At 35.5% G+C, this 14,653-nt stretch overlaps 3 protein-coding genes across 5 annotated transcripts in view; 1 reads left to right on the forward strand and 2 right to left on the reverse strand.

The window, feature by feature from the left end:
* Positions 1–14,653, reverse strand: part of LOC143896237 (uncharacterized) — a 69,580-nt gene that overhangs the window by 22,525 nt on the left and 32,402 nt on the right. The gene's annotated exons all lie outside the window — the stretch shown is intronic.
* On the reverse strand, positions 941–4,311 carry Sce (E3 ubiquitin-protein ligase Sce). Its single transcript, XM_077403940.1, has 4 exons — positions 3,905–4,311; positions 2,977–3,352; positions 2,534–2,836; positions 941–2,395 (listed from the first exon to the last, which is right to left on the reverse strand). The coding sequence occupies exons 1-4, from the start codon at positions 4,145–4,147 to the stop codon at positions 2,178–2,180; spliced, it is 1,140 nt and encodes a 379-aa protein (XP_077260066.1). The 5' UTR covers positions 4,148–4,311; the 3' UTR covers positions 941–2,177.
* Mwh (multiple wing hairs) overlaps positions 13,396–14,653 on the forward strand; it is a 48,116-nt gene continuing 46,858 nt past the window's right edge. For all 3 annotated transcript variants that reach the window (XM_077403910.1, XM_077403911.1, XM_077403912.1), the window contains exon 1: positions 13,396–14,063. The gene's annotated coding sequence lies outside the window, so the exon portion shown is untranslated. The remainder of the gene's footprint in view (positions 14,064–14,653) is intronic.

The following is a 14,653-nucleotide window of genomic DNA, read 5'->3' on the forward strand; positions in this document are numbered from 1 at the left end:
CGTGAAAACATAGTTAGTCTAGGTTTTAAGTGACAAACGACCGGAAATTCTCTATGTGCAATCACAGTCGTATTTTTTCGCTCCTCCGATTGTTTCTACACAAAATCTGCGACGTATAATAAGTAAATACATATATGTGTAAGGAAATGAGGAATATCCGCGCGACTTAAAATTAATATTTCTAGTAAGAAAAACATAAAAAAATAAATTAATATAATTAGAAAATAGCCTTACGCATCTTGTTTCCGAAAAACGGAATCTCATATTATCAAAGGACCGACATACGTATTGTTTTCGCTTCAATGAAAATCCAAGGGGAGAATACACGGTAGGGTGGTACTTATCGATTATTCCGTTCACCGGCGTAAAGACGAATTCCATGTATCTTTAACGAAAGCGAACACATCCAACCGCCGAACTGGGGAAGCCAGAATCGCGCGATCAGAAGTGTTTGTTTTATTAAAAGCGAATCCTGTGTGAGTAGACCGAGAAATATGCTGAGACTTTAACTTTAAATCGCAATCATATAAAGTATACGGCGATTCAAAGCAATAACACGAGTTTTTAATACCCACTTTTAGTATTTAATCCTGTTATCGCAAATTCTCTTAATGGTCTATATAAATATATACCCGCAAAAGAAATTAACATGCAAATGCGAATGTAATGCTATTTGAATATCTGAAAGCTATCATCTTCATATTTATCCGTCTTACATTATTCGTGCGTAGAGAATCTTGGAAGATAATTTAAATACAAATACGATTATGCAATCGAGTTTATATATAGAGATTTAAAAAAGGTTCAAAGAATTTGAAAACATATAGCGATATAGCGCTTATAAAAATAGATAAAAATGTGCCTGTGTAGAATCAGTTATCGTACTTACTTTTTTTTTTAGATTTATGTCCTTTTCAAACCAAACAAGTAGACATTCTCATATATGTACATAGATTTATTCTTTTTCTGCAAACTATACAGCATGGTCCACGTGTGTGTGATTGAGAATCATGTAAATAAATTAATGACTATTAAGACCATTGAATGATGGAACAACATGAATACCTGTGAATGTAACATAAAACTCCTGTAGATATTACTTCGTATGATGTGAAATAATAATTGCAATTCGAATTTATAGTTTCATTTGCATACACATTTGTCAGCTGTTGCACTTCAATTTGAATTTAAGCGACAATCGTACATCCTGGAAGCCGTGTGTCTACTCATAAATATATATTAAGTCAGCGCTAACTTGACAGCCATTTTTCAATAAATTTATTTGGTTTTCTTCGAAATTTTAAAAATGTTTTTTCTAATGCCGAAATTACTGTCAGCGGTGATTATATGGTAAAAGGCAAAGTTTCTGATAAATCTTTAAAGAGTTTAACCTGAACGTGATGTGAACTTCATTCAAAAGTTATTAACATAAAAACTGAGACACTTGAAGATGGACTGATATTTTAATGCATATTCGATAAATCAGAATGTATAATGTCGATATACACGGTAAGATTGTTTAATTATTTATAATACAACATAATGCAAATATTAAAAGGAAAAAAAAAGATTTAATTATTCTCCCAAATTCCTATCACTCACTGAATTTTAATCGTTTATTATTGACATTAATGATATGAGCTACTGTTTTGATGGTCCCTCAATACAATTAATTAATGGACAGTAAGGCAAAATACAAAATATTGAAAAAATTATCATTGCATTTTCTTTTAGGCACTACAGCTAAAAATTTCAAGTTTGCCATTTCGAAAAATATAAATCTCATTTTTAAATAATAAAAAATTTACATGTAAATGTAACAAGGAAATTAAACAATATGTTGCATCTTTCGAACGACGTAATATCGGGACGTACAATGTCGCTTAAATCAGTTTCATAAGTTTAGTTTAATTAGTTGCCCTGTTCAATTTTTATCAACAAAACCATTATTGGCAACTGACAACCGATTTTAAAGATGTAAAAATTGCACCATTGTCGATGATTATGAATATTTCCGTAATGTTGAATTAAACCGAAAGCGTGGAAATACAGTACAATAATATTTTCTATACTTGATATATTTTACTATATTCCACGCAATATGAATGATAATTCTTTCCTTTCTTCGAAGTATGGCGCAATTAGCTCTCATCCGATTGATACTTTTGAGGCCTTCCCTAGGTCTTCTTCCATGAGTAGTACATTTCCAAGGGTCGATTGACACGCCAGAATTTATCGTTCACTTGCCGTAACGTTTGTGAGCCACTTAGTACCACAAGCTGCCCGGGTGAAGGCGCGATATAAATACAGAAATTTAATAGCCTATCTGATTCCGACAATTCGGTATCCAAATCTAACGTTAAACGCATTGCCAAATATTTGCTCAAGTGGTCCACTGCAAAAAGAAATAATTTGTTACTGAAAAACAAATTCTCATTTTATAATCTAATGTGTATTTATAATACTTTTACAGTTTTTTTTTTAAATACACAATTGTTTCTCTTTTTCATTCTATATTTACAAAATATCTCACCTGTGGCATTTGCTGTTGTTTTTATATAGCGAATACTGTTCTCCTTCAATGCTTTTATTAAAGAATTGTCACCTGCCATCTCTGTAGGATGTGGTTTGAAGACAAGTTCAATTTCGTTAAGCATCAAAGGTTCACTGGGGCCTTCACCTTCCGTGTCAACCATGGAATCGCCGCCGCCAGTCTCAGCCTCCGCGCTAGAGGAATCATTCTCGGAATTTTGAAGACTTTTCTGCCGTTTTGACGGTTTTGGGATTTGATTCGCGGGATTTGGTGACGGTGTGGTAGAGTTTCTAGATGTCGTTCCTAAATAAACACATACGTAAAAATAACCAATATACTAAAAATTATAGAATTATTTCAGGTTGATACAATCTCAGTAGAAACTGTCAAGCTATTTGTAGATTGAGAAATAATGAAGTTGATACTTTGAGAACTAGTCATACCACCACTATTCAAAGGTCCTGTTGCACTCTGAGAGGAATCACTTTGATTCGCCATATTCGTAGACGGATTTGGCGTTGTAGGTGCGCTAATATTTGGTGTATTGTTGTAAGACGTTGCGTTGCTCGCATTCTCAGATTCGTTGGCATTTTTTCTGGAACGTTGCGGACGATTTTGACTTTGTAGCTTAATGCCCTCCGTAATAGAGTTAACGAGCGCGGCCTGCGAATGCGACTTATTCAGTTTAGCCAAAACTCGTTCCTGATGAGCTTCGTACTCGTCTCTGCTCGGATAGATTTTCGAGATTAGCAAATCAAAGTTTGGATCCGGTCTGAGAGATCTTTTGGAAACCAATTTCTTCCTGCACGTAGGACATTCCTGTAAGTAACGTTGCAAATGTATAAAAACAGTTCGTTATGGGCGCACAAACAAATGCCTCGTGTTCCAATACGAAATGAATGGAACGTATTTGTAGAAAAACACAGTATTAATTTCCATAGGAAATACTTAACTGCGTTATGTAATGTCACGACTGTAAGACTCTTGCAACAAATATAATTTCAACAAGTAACAAGAGCTTTTAGATTACAATGTGGTTGACAGTGTATAAGTTAACGTTATATATCACTCTTTAATAACTAATATCATCATCAGCGATGCACAAGAGTTAAATCAAAATAATCTCACGTTCTCCGGTGAGAAATGTGGTATAATTTTGTTACTGCATTACACATATAGTGACATATATGATTACGTTTACATGAATTGAGTAGAACCGGGCGAATGACACACGCACGTTGCGTTGTTTATATCATATATACGAAAAGATTTTCGGACAAATGCAAATTGCGCATCTCGTGGAAAATGTGGAGCGGTATTATCCGCAGCGTAGTGTAAATATATGTTCGCCGCTTACGTCGAAGCACGTACTTTGTTACCGCTCCGTAAAGCCGTGATAATGCAGTCGGAGCAAAAACGGTGGAGGCACTCCTTGGTGGTCATGGTCTTCTTCAGCATGTCCAGGCAAATGGGGCACATGAGCTCGCTGTGCAGGCTCCGCGGACTGACCGCGATCTCCGTGCTGTCGGTGATCGCGTCCTGCGGGGTGCGGTGCAGCTCGTAGAGCGACAATTCCCATGTTTTGTTGAGGCCGACCTGTTCCGCAGACGCCATCTTGGGATTACACACGGCGCATACGACCCATACACGAAGACGGTGGTGTCAGTACCAAACAATCCGGACCTGTACGCCGCGCACCGCGACTCTCGCTTCGCTCACCGTATCCAGTACTTAACTGGTACTGGTACCTGTACGCTTAAAACGGAGAAACACGCTCCATCACTTTGCCGCGCACGCGCATGTGCCATGTGCGCAGCGACACACGTGATTACCTTGACCAGACCCCGATGGTAGCGGAGAGAAGCGTGCCCCGCGTTTTGAACGGAAGCCGTCCACTGGCGTCTCTATGTGCGCAAACGTTAAACTACGTAGCCGGTGTCCACGAATATACCGAACGAGATATTGTTACACTTCGTCGGTGATGAATAATAGGTAACACTCTATAGGTTTGTTTTTTTTTGTCGTTGCACTGAAGTGCATTCAAACTTCCCTTTTAGCTTTCCCAAATTTCAAAGAAATAAGTTTTTCTTGTATCAAGTACAGAGAGTGTATGTACACTAGATAATACATAATATTCCACTACATAATATTCCATTTTAATATTTTAATTTTAATTTTAATTATTAAAAATTGCAATTTTATTAACCGCGGTCGAAAAAAATACATATAAATATAAATGTTCATATATGTTTCCTAATACCTCTATAATCTCTGTCCGTATATCTGGTAGAAAAATAATAAAAAAAATAATTGAAACATAAAGTAATAAAATTGCGATTTGATTATATACAATATTCTATATCCCTAATAGCACATGTAGATCATGAGAATGTTCGGAGGATACCGCAAAGTAAAGAATATATTATAGGGACAATGTTCTCAGTAAATTAGGTATTATTCTCTCAGTACTTTCATTATTATACTGTTAAGGATATAATCATATATAATCATATTTTATATGCGATTATTACATTTATATATGATTATATATATGTAGATAATTTTTTCTCATTTTCTCAAACTTCACTTTTTATTTAAAATAAAAAAAGAATCCTTTTAATTAAAAATTTTTCTTATTATTTTTCTTTGTATGTACGCACAGAGATTATACAAGAGAAGAAAGGTCCCTATGTTATATATATATAATTATATATGGAAGACTGTTTCCCAGGGATAAATATTCTAACAATATTCCTGATCGCAATAAAATGATATACAAAGTAGCTGCTAATAACTGTATCGCTTCTTGTGGGCAGATAGAGCGGGTGAAACTGAATAAGAAAAGTCTTTCACCGTTTCGCGATTTTCTTAATAATTAATAAGAAATTAATTAACAAGTAAATTATATAATTAGAAAGTTTATATAATTAGAAAGTTTGCTGTAAGTCATTCTGTTGATCAAATTAAATCGATAAAGTTAGAGTCAAAATAATATTTACTCGTAATAAATCTAAAACAAGCTTTTCAGAGCTTACTTGTTTCTATTACAATAAGATTAATACCCTCAATTTTTTTTTAGAATCATGTAAGATGGCAAGACCAAGAACAGAAATCGGATCTTTCGCTTGTAAGACGACTGTCCCACCAGCAATTTATGTAAGTCGTATTTACCTCATTCAGCAACACAAAAAATTCTGCTTGTTTCGATGAATAATTATTATGCATATAGCAGCTGTCAAACTATTAGAATTCAAATTAAGTTGTACAAGCTCTAATTGTTCTGAAAATCTTGAATATTATTAATTTTGGTGTTCACAAATGACATTAATAAAACGACGGTGTGTAAGAAAAGTCATTATCTGACAAGACTAAATAAAATGAAGTTTTGCCACAAAAAGTTAATAATAAGCGTATGAATTACATTATCAAGAGACACGGTAGTGTCTCACACCAAGCGAGTTACTATTTACTCTACATTATATTGGCATTTAATATATCTATATATTTTATAAAGAAACCGCAGTGTGTGTGTGTATTTTTCTCTCTGTATATATAAATTCTTTTGTATCTTCTTCGTATCTCCTTTCATCCTCTTTCATATCGCCATTCTACGACTTTCCGCGTGGAACGTCTAAGAAAGTATATATAAACAACTCTAAAATAATACATTTGGTATAAGAACTAAATTTAGTACTTTAGGGAAAAAATGATTGTCCGTAGGATAATGGCTCATGCGTGGGCATAATATATGCATAACCACGGTATAAATAATATAACGGTATATAATTCCATGTAAGCTGGGCGTAGGCTTGACCATTACTATGCACTATAGATGGATCTTCTCTTCGAGAGCGACTGAAGTAGGATCCATTCGCGAGCAGATCTAACGCGGCAAACTGGACCGACAAGACCCTCGCCTTTTTCTATTGACCCTAACTGTAAGAGATTGTAATTGCAGCTGTCCATGCAAGAGGGAGGGTTTCATCGCTTATTTCTGATGTCCCATTTCCATTCCGCGCGTTTTCCATCGTAAAAGCAGTTCTTGTCACGCAGCGTCTAATTCTTTAACGATGACAAAGATGTGAATTATATTTCATGTAATTACATCCAATATTATCGAAAATATTCCTGTTAATCTGTTTTATTTTTTGTAATAATACTATATAACCTGTTAAAATATTAAAATGAAATTGAAAGATCGAAAAAAGCGGAAAATATTAAGAAAAAATAATAATTCGATAGAAATAGAAAGAAGTTTTTTTTAATAATATACAAAGAATCTCGTTGCTAATTTAGAGAAATTATTCGTTAGCTAATTGTGATACTTAATTACAACTTACTTATTGCAAAAAAATTTTCTCTTACATTGATTTGTCACGCGCTGTCTCTTCATGATTGTTAATTCATTTTATGTACTAAAAAATATGGAAGATAACGGTAGGCATATTTTCGATGATTTCGGATTGATCACTGCTGAACAAGAATTTGTCTCGTTATGATTAAACCATTTTTATAACGTTATTGAATACCGCGTTTTAATCGAAAGAAAATAAATAAATACTTAGCCACTTGATTTTTATTTTTGAATCAGTATAAAAGAATATTGATTGCTTTATCGTGCTTACAATCAATGTTCCTTCATGTTATGATTGTAGGTCGTGCCATCGCCGATTACAGGACAACGTCTCGTCCTACTTAACGGCGATGTCGCTCCGACAACTTTTTAAATCAGCTTAATTAGTTGCCTACGGCAGAATGCGACATATCGGTCGTTCTCCTTCCGGATATTCCGTGCTCGTGACCGTTTGATAATATATATATTTCACAGGGAGCTTCGTTAAATATATATTTTCTTTATCTTATATAATCTCTGTCCGTGTGTATAAAGGATAAAAGAAATAATAAAAAGAATAATTTTTTGAAAAATAATTAGAAAAATAATTTTTGCGTCGTTTTTTTTTTTACAGAAAGTAAAATTGCCGATTGGAGAGAGATTATGCAATATTCTATATATAATTATACATAATCATATTTTATATAAAATTATTACATTTATACATATAATTATATATGGACAACTTTGTCTCATTTCCTCAAATTTCACTTTTTATTTAAAAAAACCACAGTGCGAAAATCGTCCTTTTAATTATTTTTTAATTCCTATTATTTTTTCCTGTATATACGAACAGAATTTATCCAAAAACATATATTTTATATACAATTATATATGTATATTTATATGTTTTTAAATGAGAAAAATTTTTTATCGTGTATGTATAACGTACTCTGCTCGTAGGACGTCTTTTGATATATCTGTATATACATCGTCACGGTCCTCGCGAGATGATATGATAGCGAGTAAATGTAAAATCAGAGATGGTAAAGTAGCTCATATGACGCGTAATTTACACCGCGGGATATAACTTTCGCTTGAAATCTGTAATACGTCGTAACGCAGCATCAGGTGACTTAGGCAAGATAAGCTAATTAATAATAATACACTCGACCTCTCACGCATACGTCTTCGATTTTCTTCGGTAGAGAAGTGTTACCATCAACAAACTTGTAATATTCAGATATTCGTGTAGTAAGTAATTTGAAAAATTAGCAATAAGTCGAGAAATTGTGTCTTTTCTTTTTTCGTCTCGTGTCTCGTATCTTTTTCTTTGCAAATTTTTCAATATGATTCAATTAAATTTAATATACCGTATACAAAATATTTCCCGTTACATTTCGTTAACCTGCGATTCTCGGCATACTAAAAAAAGAAATAAAATAAAAAACATGAAAAACAGAAACTGGATTATATATAGCCGCGACAAGTTTTCCGGTAGTCAGTTTTCCCGCGGAAGAATATCTTACGTAATATATATAGGCGACCGCAGTCTCGTATACGCTGTCCAGAAAGGTATCGTGATACAAAACCGCGTTCGCATGGATATTACAGGCATTACATACGTTTTACATTCCTTTTTTTGATCGTCTGCTTCTCTCACGGAATTACGGTTCTGTTTTACGTAAGATCATACGGCCGCGATGCTAGATAGCTACGTGCATAAATTAATCCTTTGTTATGCACAGTATAATTTCAAGGCGAAACGTTGCATCTGTAGTTTCTGGATCGCCTTGTATTTGCGGTTTCTCTATCGCGCATACAAGAAGCCGTTCGAAAAGTTATCAAAGACAAGGAGAGAGAGAGAAGAGAGACATATACACTGCAAATCCAAGTGTGTTATTTTAGCCGAAGCTCGATCTTCTCACACATTTCTTGCCGTTTTAAATCACGTCATTTAACACGATTGAATGTATTAACTTTTAATTTAAAATACGATGAAACATGTTAAGTAACGTAATTTAACATAAAGAAACATGTAAAAATAGAGATTCAGTAACGTGTGATTTTTAGACGTTTATACGCGTAAAAATGACACACTTAGATTTGCAGCGTAGATATTAGATGATAGATTTTATGTTTCGCTAACAGGCCTTTCTACTCAACCGCTTATTGTTTCCAGATTTTTGCAGACTGAATTTCACTAAGCTTCCTCCGATATGTGTGAAGATAAACGACAGCCGCGTTTGTCGATCACAAATTAAAATTGCTTTATATACTTTTTTCCGAGAAATGCTGCTAAAAACGAATCAGCAGTTCCTCAAAAGACATGCTTAAATAAAATTTGTAACGATTTACTTGGCTGAACTTCGTTCCTCTCCGCGGCGATCAGTTCTGTTGGACGTCGATAATTATCATTTCTTTCGTCTTACTTCCCCGTTCCCGACATTGCACAAGCATCCGGAAGTAGCGGCGTTCTTACCGCTTGATACATGGTTACATGTATCCGCTCAACCCAGGTCAAGCGTGAATCTAACCCACTGGTATTACTGCCGGATCTTATCCTGAGAAATCACCCTGGATTTTACTTTTCAAAGCAGACGGGAAACGACTGCCTCCGAAATACGTCACGATTATATGTACTCAATTCGCACCTTTATACCCGCGTTTATATCTCTCTTATCGGGATTTTATTACATCGCAAAATATATTTCATTAGATATAGTCAGTTGCCATGTAATATGTATAGTTCGGTGCTCTCTTCCTTCTCAGACCGAAAATAACATGTGTGGCATATGTTAGATTTAGCGAATCACATGTTCGCTCAATTTTTATAAATTGATAAACATTCCCATATATATATTGAAACTATATATGATTTTCAAAAAATAGACTGAGATTGCATACGTTGCGCAGAGAGAGAAAGAGAGAGAGAATTTCCGTTAGCTAAACATACAAGGCCCAGTTGCACCAACGTCGCATAATATTTAACCTTAGCTTAACTCACTCTTTTAGGTCCAGTTTCACAAGTGTCGGTTAACTTTTAATCTTAGATTAACTCACTCTTTGTCTCCTTCTAACGTCCCCCTTAAAAAGAGACGAAGAGTGAGTTAATCTAAGATTAAAAGTTAACCGACACTTGTGAAACTGGGCCTTAAGGGGACAGTTAAGAAAGAGATGAAGAGTGAGTTAAGCTAATTGTAAGATTAAATATTATGCGACGTTGGTGCAACCGGGTCTAAGTGATCGATGTGCACGGCAGTGGCAATAAATTTAATTAATATTGACGCCGATTTAAAAACAGTTGCACGCGCGCATCGCGCGCGATCTGAGAATCATTATAATTAGGCCTTATCTCTCATTTACCATATTCTTCACTTCCTTATTCTCAACGTTGCATAGGCACCCGGAAGCGACATCGTCTCTTATAGAGTGATACACGAGTGCAGACACTTATCTCGGGTCAGACCGCGAATTTAATATTGTACGCTGGGATCCTCGAGATTTTATTTCCGTGTAACGGAGAAAAATCCGAAGCTTGAAGCTACAATAAAATTCTGATATGTAGTCTTCGGTTATGGAATTTGCCAACTCCGAGTTGAACTTTTCAGTGTGTACCATCGAAGTAACATGCAGACGATAAAACCTGTTCGACCCGTTGGAAAATTTAGCGTCACCTATTAGCAGGCATCTGTTTATGTCTTAACTGAAAGCTGAAATACAAAATGCGACCTGCCATCGAATGACAGCAGTGTAGCGTGATTGATGCTAGTACTTATATGGCAAATTAGGTAATGATATATTTACTATATATGTCGGTTAAATGTGAAATCGATGTACATATTAAAGCAAACTTTAACTTTTAACAACATTTTTGAACGAAGCAACATTGTTACTTCGATTTCTCTCTGATTAATTATCATCGCGCTTAAAAATCGACCGAGAATAATGTTTCGGAAAAACTGTAATTTAAAACAGTATTTTTTAAATCTGTTTATGTAAGAGCAAGGACATTCTTTACGATCCTGCGATATTCTTCATAATTTTCATTAACGGTCGTACGGATTACAAGCTATGAGAATGGCGTTTCTTGTGGGCTCTGTCTGCAGCGGTACTTGATTACTTCTCGTCCAAGAAACCTTACTAGAGCCCGTAGCGAGCTGACCTAGTAAGATTGGAAGCGTAAGAAAAGAAAATCCGTGACGTACAGATTCAAAATTCGCGGAATAATTGAACAAATTGCGTTTATTTCACGACGATCCAATTCGAGTATCAATTATGCGATTACTTGTTTGACTAGCTAGTACTTTATTCAAAAAGCACAACTTCACTCATTTGATAACTCTCCTTTTGGAGAGATATATTTATATCAATCAAATCAGATGTTGCCAATAGTTTCCCGTAATAATTAAATCACATTGTATAAAATAAAAAGACGATGAATTTACCGTATATACTTTACAATACTTTGAAACAATATTTTAACGATGAAATTACTGTACGCTTTATGATACTTCGAAATTATATTTTAACGAACAAAATTATATTGCGTCTATTTTGTAGACGGATTTACCGCGATAATTTTATGTCGACTATACTTCGAGACTGGCTTGCATGAAAATTTGAATCGAGCATCTTATTTATTTAAATGAGATTATCCATTCCCAGTTTTTCAGAAAAGATAATAACTTTTTCGGTTTGTACAAGCTAACTTGCGGTGGAACGAATCTAAATAGCCGATAAAAGATTTCAAAAGGTAGTGCGCCTTTTTTTTTTATCCGTCAGAAAGTCATAGACCGAATCATATGTAGGAAATTTTCATTTCTGGATATATTAGTAATGTATAAAACGTAGGTACGTGTCAATGTATTAACTACTTCGTTGTTGAAACATAAAGAGAATTTTCCCCGAAATTTTTTCATCGCTTTATAGTTAATTTCTAATTATATACTTTATATTTTGTTATTATCGTGTTTGTATGAGCTATATTGGCAGGATTTAAAAATGATTAATCCACTAGATAATTAAGTATCATGTTAGGAAAAACTTAGAATAATAACATAGACGTTTCGAGTTTATCAAAACATTCGTTCCTGCGAGAGAACCGTTTATTTCCGTTCCACATAACAAGGAATTGTGATACGTTGCGTGTGACGTTACGCCCAACGTCGGGCTCGTTAGTTCTTAATCGAAATCGCATCCTTCGATCTCCCGTCATACCAGTGTCATTATGTATTCATCCAAATTGCGCCAATTAACCATTGCTGGAACAAATTTCGCTTTTTGCAACGGAGAAAGGGTCGTTAGACACCGCGGTGCGTTCCATATTACGTGCAACTAGGCTTGGATTTAAAAAAAAACCCCAGGCATCGGTATGTTCGCCAGAGATAAAATAAGAATAAAACAAACATTTCTCTACGTATAAGGATAGAATTTATATTTCTACATACTCGACTTACGCTCCATGAAAAAATTAATTCATTTTAACGGTGCTACATTAATTTAACATTTCCAATTAAATATATTAATAGTAATAGCAGTAGATTTGTGGCGCAGCAAAAAACGTGTGTTTGAATGCAATTGTCAAATGATAAAAAAATTAATTTTTCCTTACAATACAAATTACTAATATATCAAATTTCTTTTGATACAAAAATATAATTTGCTGAAAATTTCAAACCATCTAGATCTAGACTAAATTATCTGGTTGCTTCATTTGCTGAACCAATCGTTTCTAGTTGTTTTCAATAAAGTTATCACAATAAATCTCTTTCCTCATTGTATATCGGACAGAAGAAAGATTTTGATTTTGGTTACAACCGTAACTACTCCGAAAATTACGTAAAAAATGCAATTAATTATAAAATTACTGCATCTCTGATTTAATAATTCTCGCTGGATTAAATTCGTTTACAGAAATTTGTTGTTAAAGTCAAATTAAATTCACTGATAAATACAGAACATTTCTAGCAATTATATTTCGCCGTTGCAGCGAAACCAACTCGTTATTACGGTTAAATAACTTGCAGATTCGGAGAAAAATAATCTGCAGCGAGTAAAATTAATATCATTAAGAAGTCGTTTCGCTGTCATGCAGTAATCGCGTTCGGACCGAACGAGATTTGCGAGGCGACAGTTTTGCAAAACCGATCGGAGACTCAGGCGCGGCAGAGGTCGCGCGGTGCAGGAATGTATAAAGCTAACAATGAAAGATACCGTGTCCTAAATCGAGAGTCGCGTTCACCGAAGGCGATTGAACCTGACCCAGTAAGGCGGATCCCCTGGTCCCCTGGATTCCGAGGTATTCGAGGAGGCGAACGGGCCCCACGATGTATCAGCGCGCCGTAGGTCGCGACTTGACCCACAGTCCGAAGCCGCGAAGCCCACGGTCTTTCTCTCGTCGGGCTGTGAACGCGAGTTTATGGCGGAGTTATCGGCAGCCCAGGCCGCGCCAGGCTGTGGCGCGCGCGCGCCGAGGAAGAAGACGAGAGGACTCGCTGGAGTCAGTCGGCTGGAGAGGCGGCCGAGAGAGGCGACGTGCACACGTGCACCTCGGGGCATTCGCGGGTTGGCAGTCGGCTCTTGAAAGCCGCCCGGCGAATGCCACTCGCGGGCTCTGAAACGCTGCGTTTTTGCCAACCTCTCGGTCGCGCCCAGAGGGGTTCGTGTCTAGGCGGCCGTACCGCAAAAGAAATTTCGCGCTACGAAGAGATACTATCGAGAGGGAATCTCTCACGCGAGAGGGAGGGGGTGGGATGGAGAGGGGAAGTGCCGATATTTTTAACTGATAATTTTCACGGTGGCTGTAATGCACGGTATTAAATGTTCGCGCGAGGCGGTGGGATGAGCGATAAAGAGAGAGAGAGAGAGAGAGTAGTGCGGGGGCGGTGTTGAGTGTGATTTTTTAGCAAATCTCTCCGATGGCAGCTTCGCGTCACATTGCGGCGCGGCGGTCTACCAGTCGGTGTTAAAATTGATGCCGCGAATGAGATAAATGACTTCTACTGAATATCAGAGAAAGAGAGAGAAAGAGTGAGAGAGAAAGGGGGGAAGAGAGACAGAGAGTTCAATAGGATTGTCTGTGCTTGGAATATTTAAAATTGTTCTTTGTTTCAATCCTCTTACACAAGAATGTTTCTGAATACTACAGTTGCATTAAGAGTTTTGTCTCACGAGTCTATAATGCTACAAATGAATGTGAGTAAAGTGCTCCGTAATCGTTGAAATATTCTTAAAACAATAGAGCGTTATGATGTCACTATGCTAGTGAAACGCGTTATTCAATTAATGTTAAATTCACATGTGTTATTTTAAAAAAATCTGTATTATTGTTACATTGTTTCAACGATTTCAGTGTAAATTGAATTATGTGGATTAACTTATTCGTACCAGAATGATAATTTATACACACACGTATGTTATGTTATGTATACACATATACATATATGTATAAAATGTGTGTGACAAAAACGTTGGACAAAACTTCATGTATTCCTTATATTTAAAGAGCGAAAAGTTGTGTTAGACGATTCTAAAAATGTTTGATTTCTGATACAGCATTTATTAGCTTATTACCTTTTCGTATGACATACAGATTTTACGCTCTATCTTCATGGTATTTTAAAATCAAAATATCGTGTTTTTTTAATTTAAAATTTTAATTAAATGTTTATAATATTCACCTTCAGTCCTCATTGTTAAATATTAAAGGATGAAATTTAAACCAATGCCTTAAGTTAGATAACATTTTGTTATTTTTAACTACCATGTGTGTCAAAATTTACTAT

The sequence above is a fragment of the Temnothorax americanus genome, unplaced genomic scaffold (genome assembly GCF_048541705.1).
Source record: "Temnothorax americanus isolate GAGA-0224 unplaced genomic scaffold, ASM4854170v1 Scaffold18, whole genome shotgun sequence".
Taxonomy (NCBI): domain Eukaryota; kingdom Metazoa; phylum Arthropoda; class Insecta; order Hymenoptera; family Formicidae; genus Temnothorax; species Temnothorax americanus.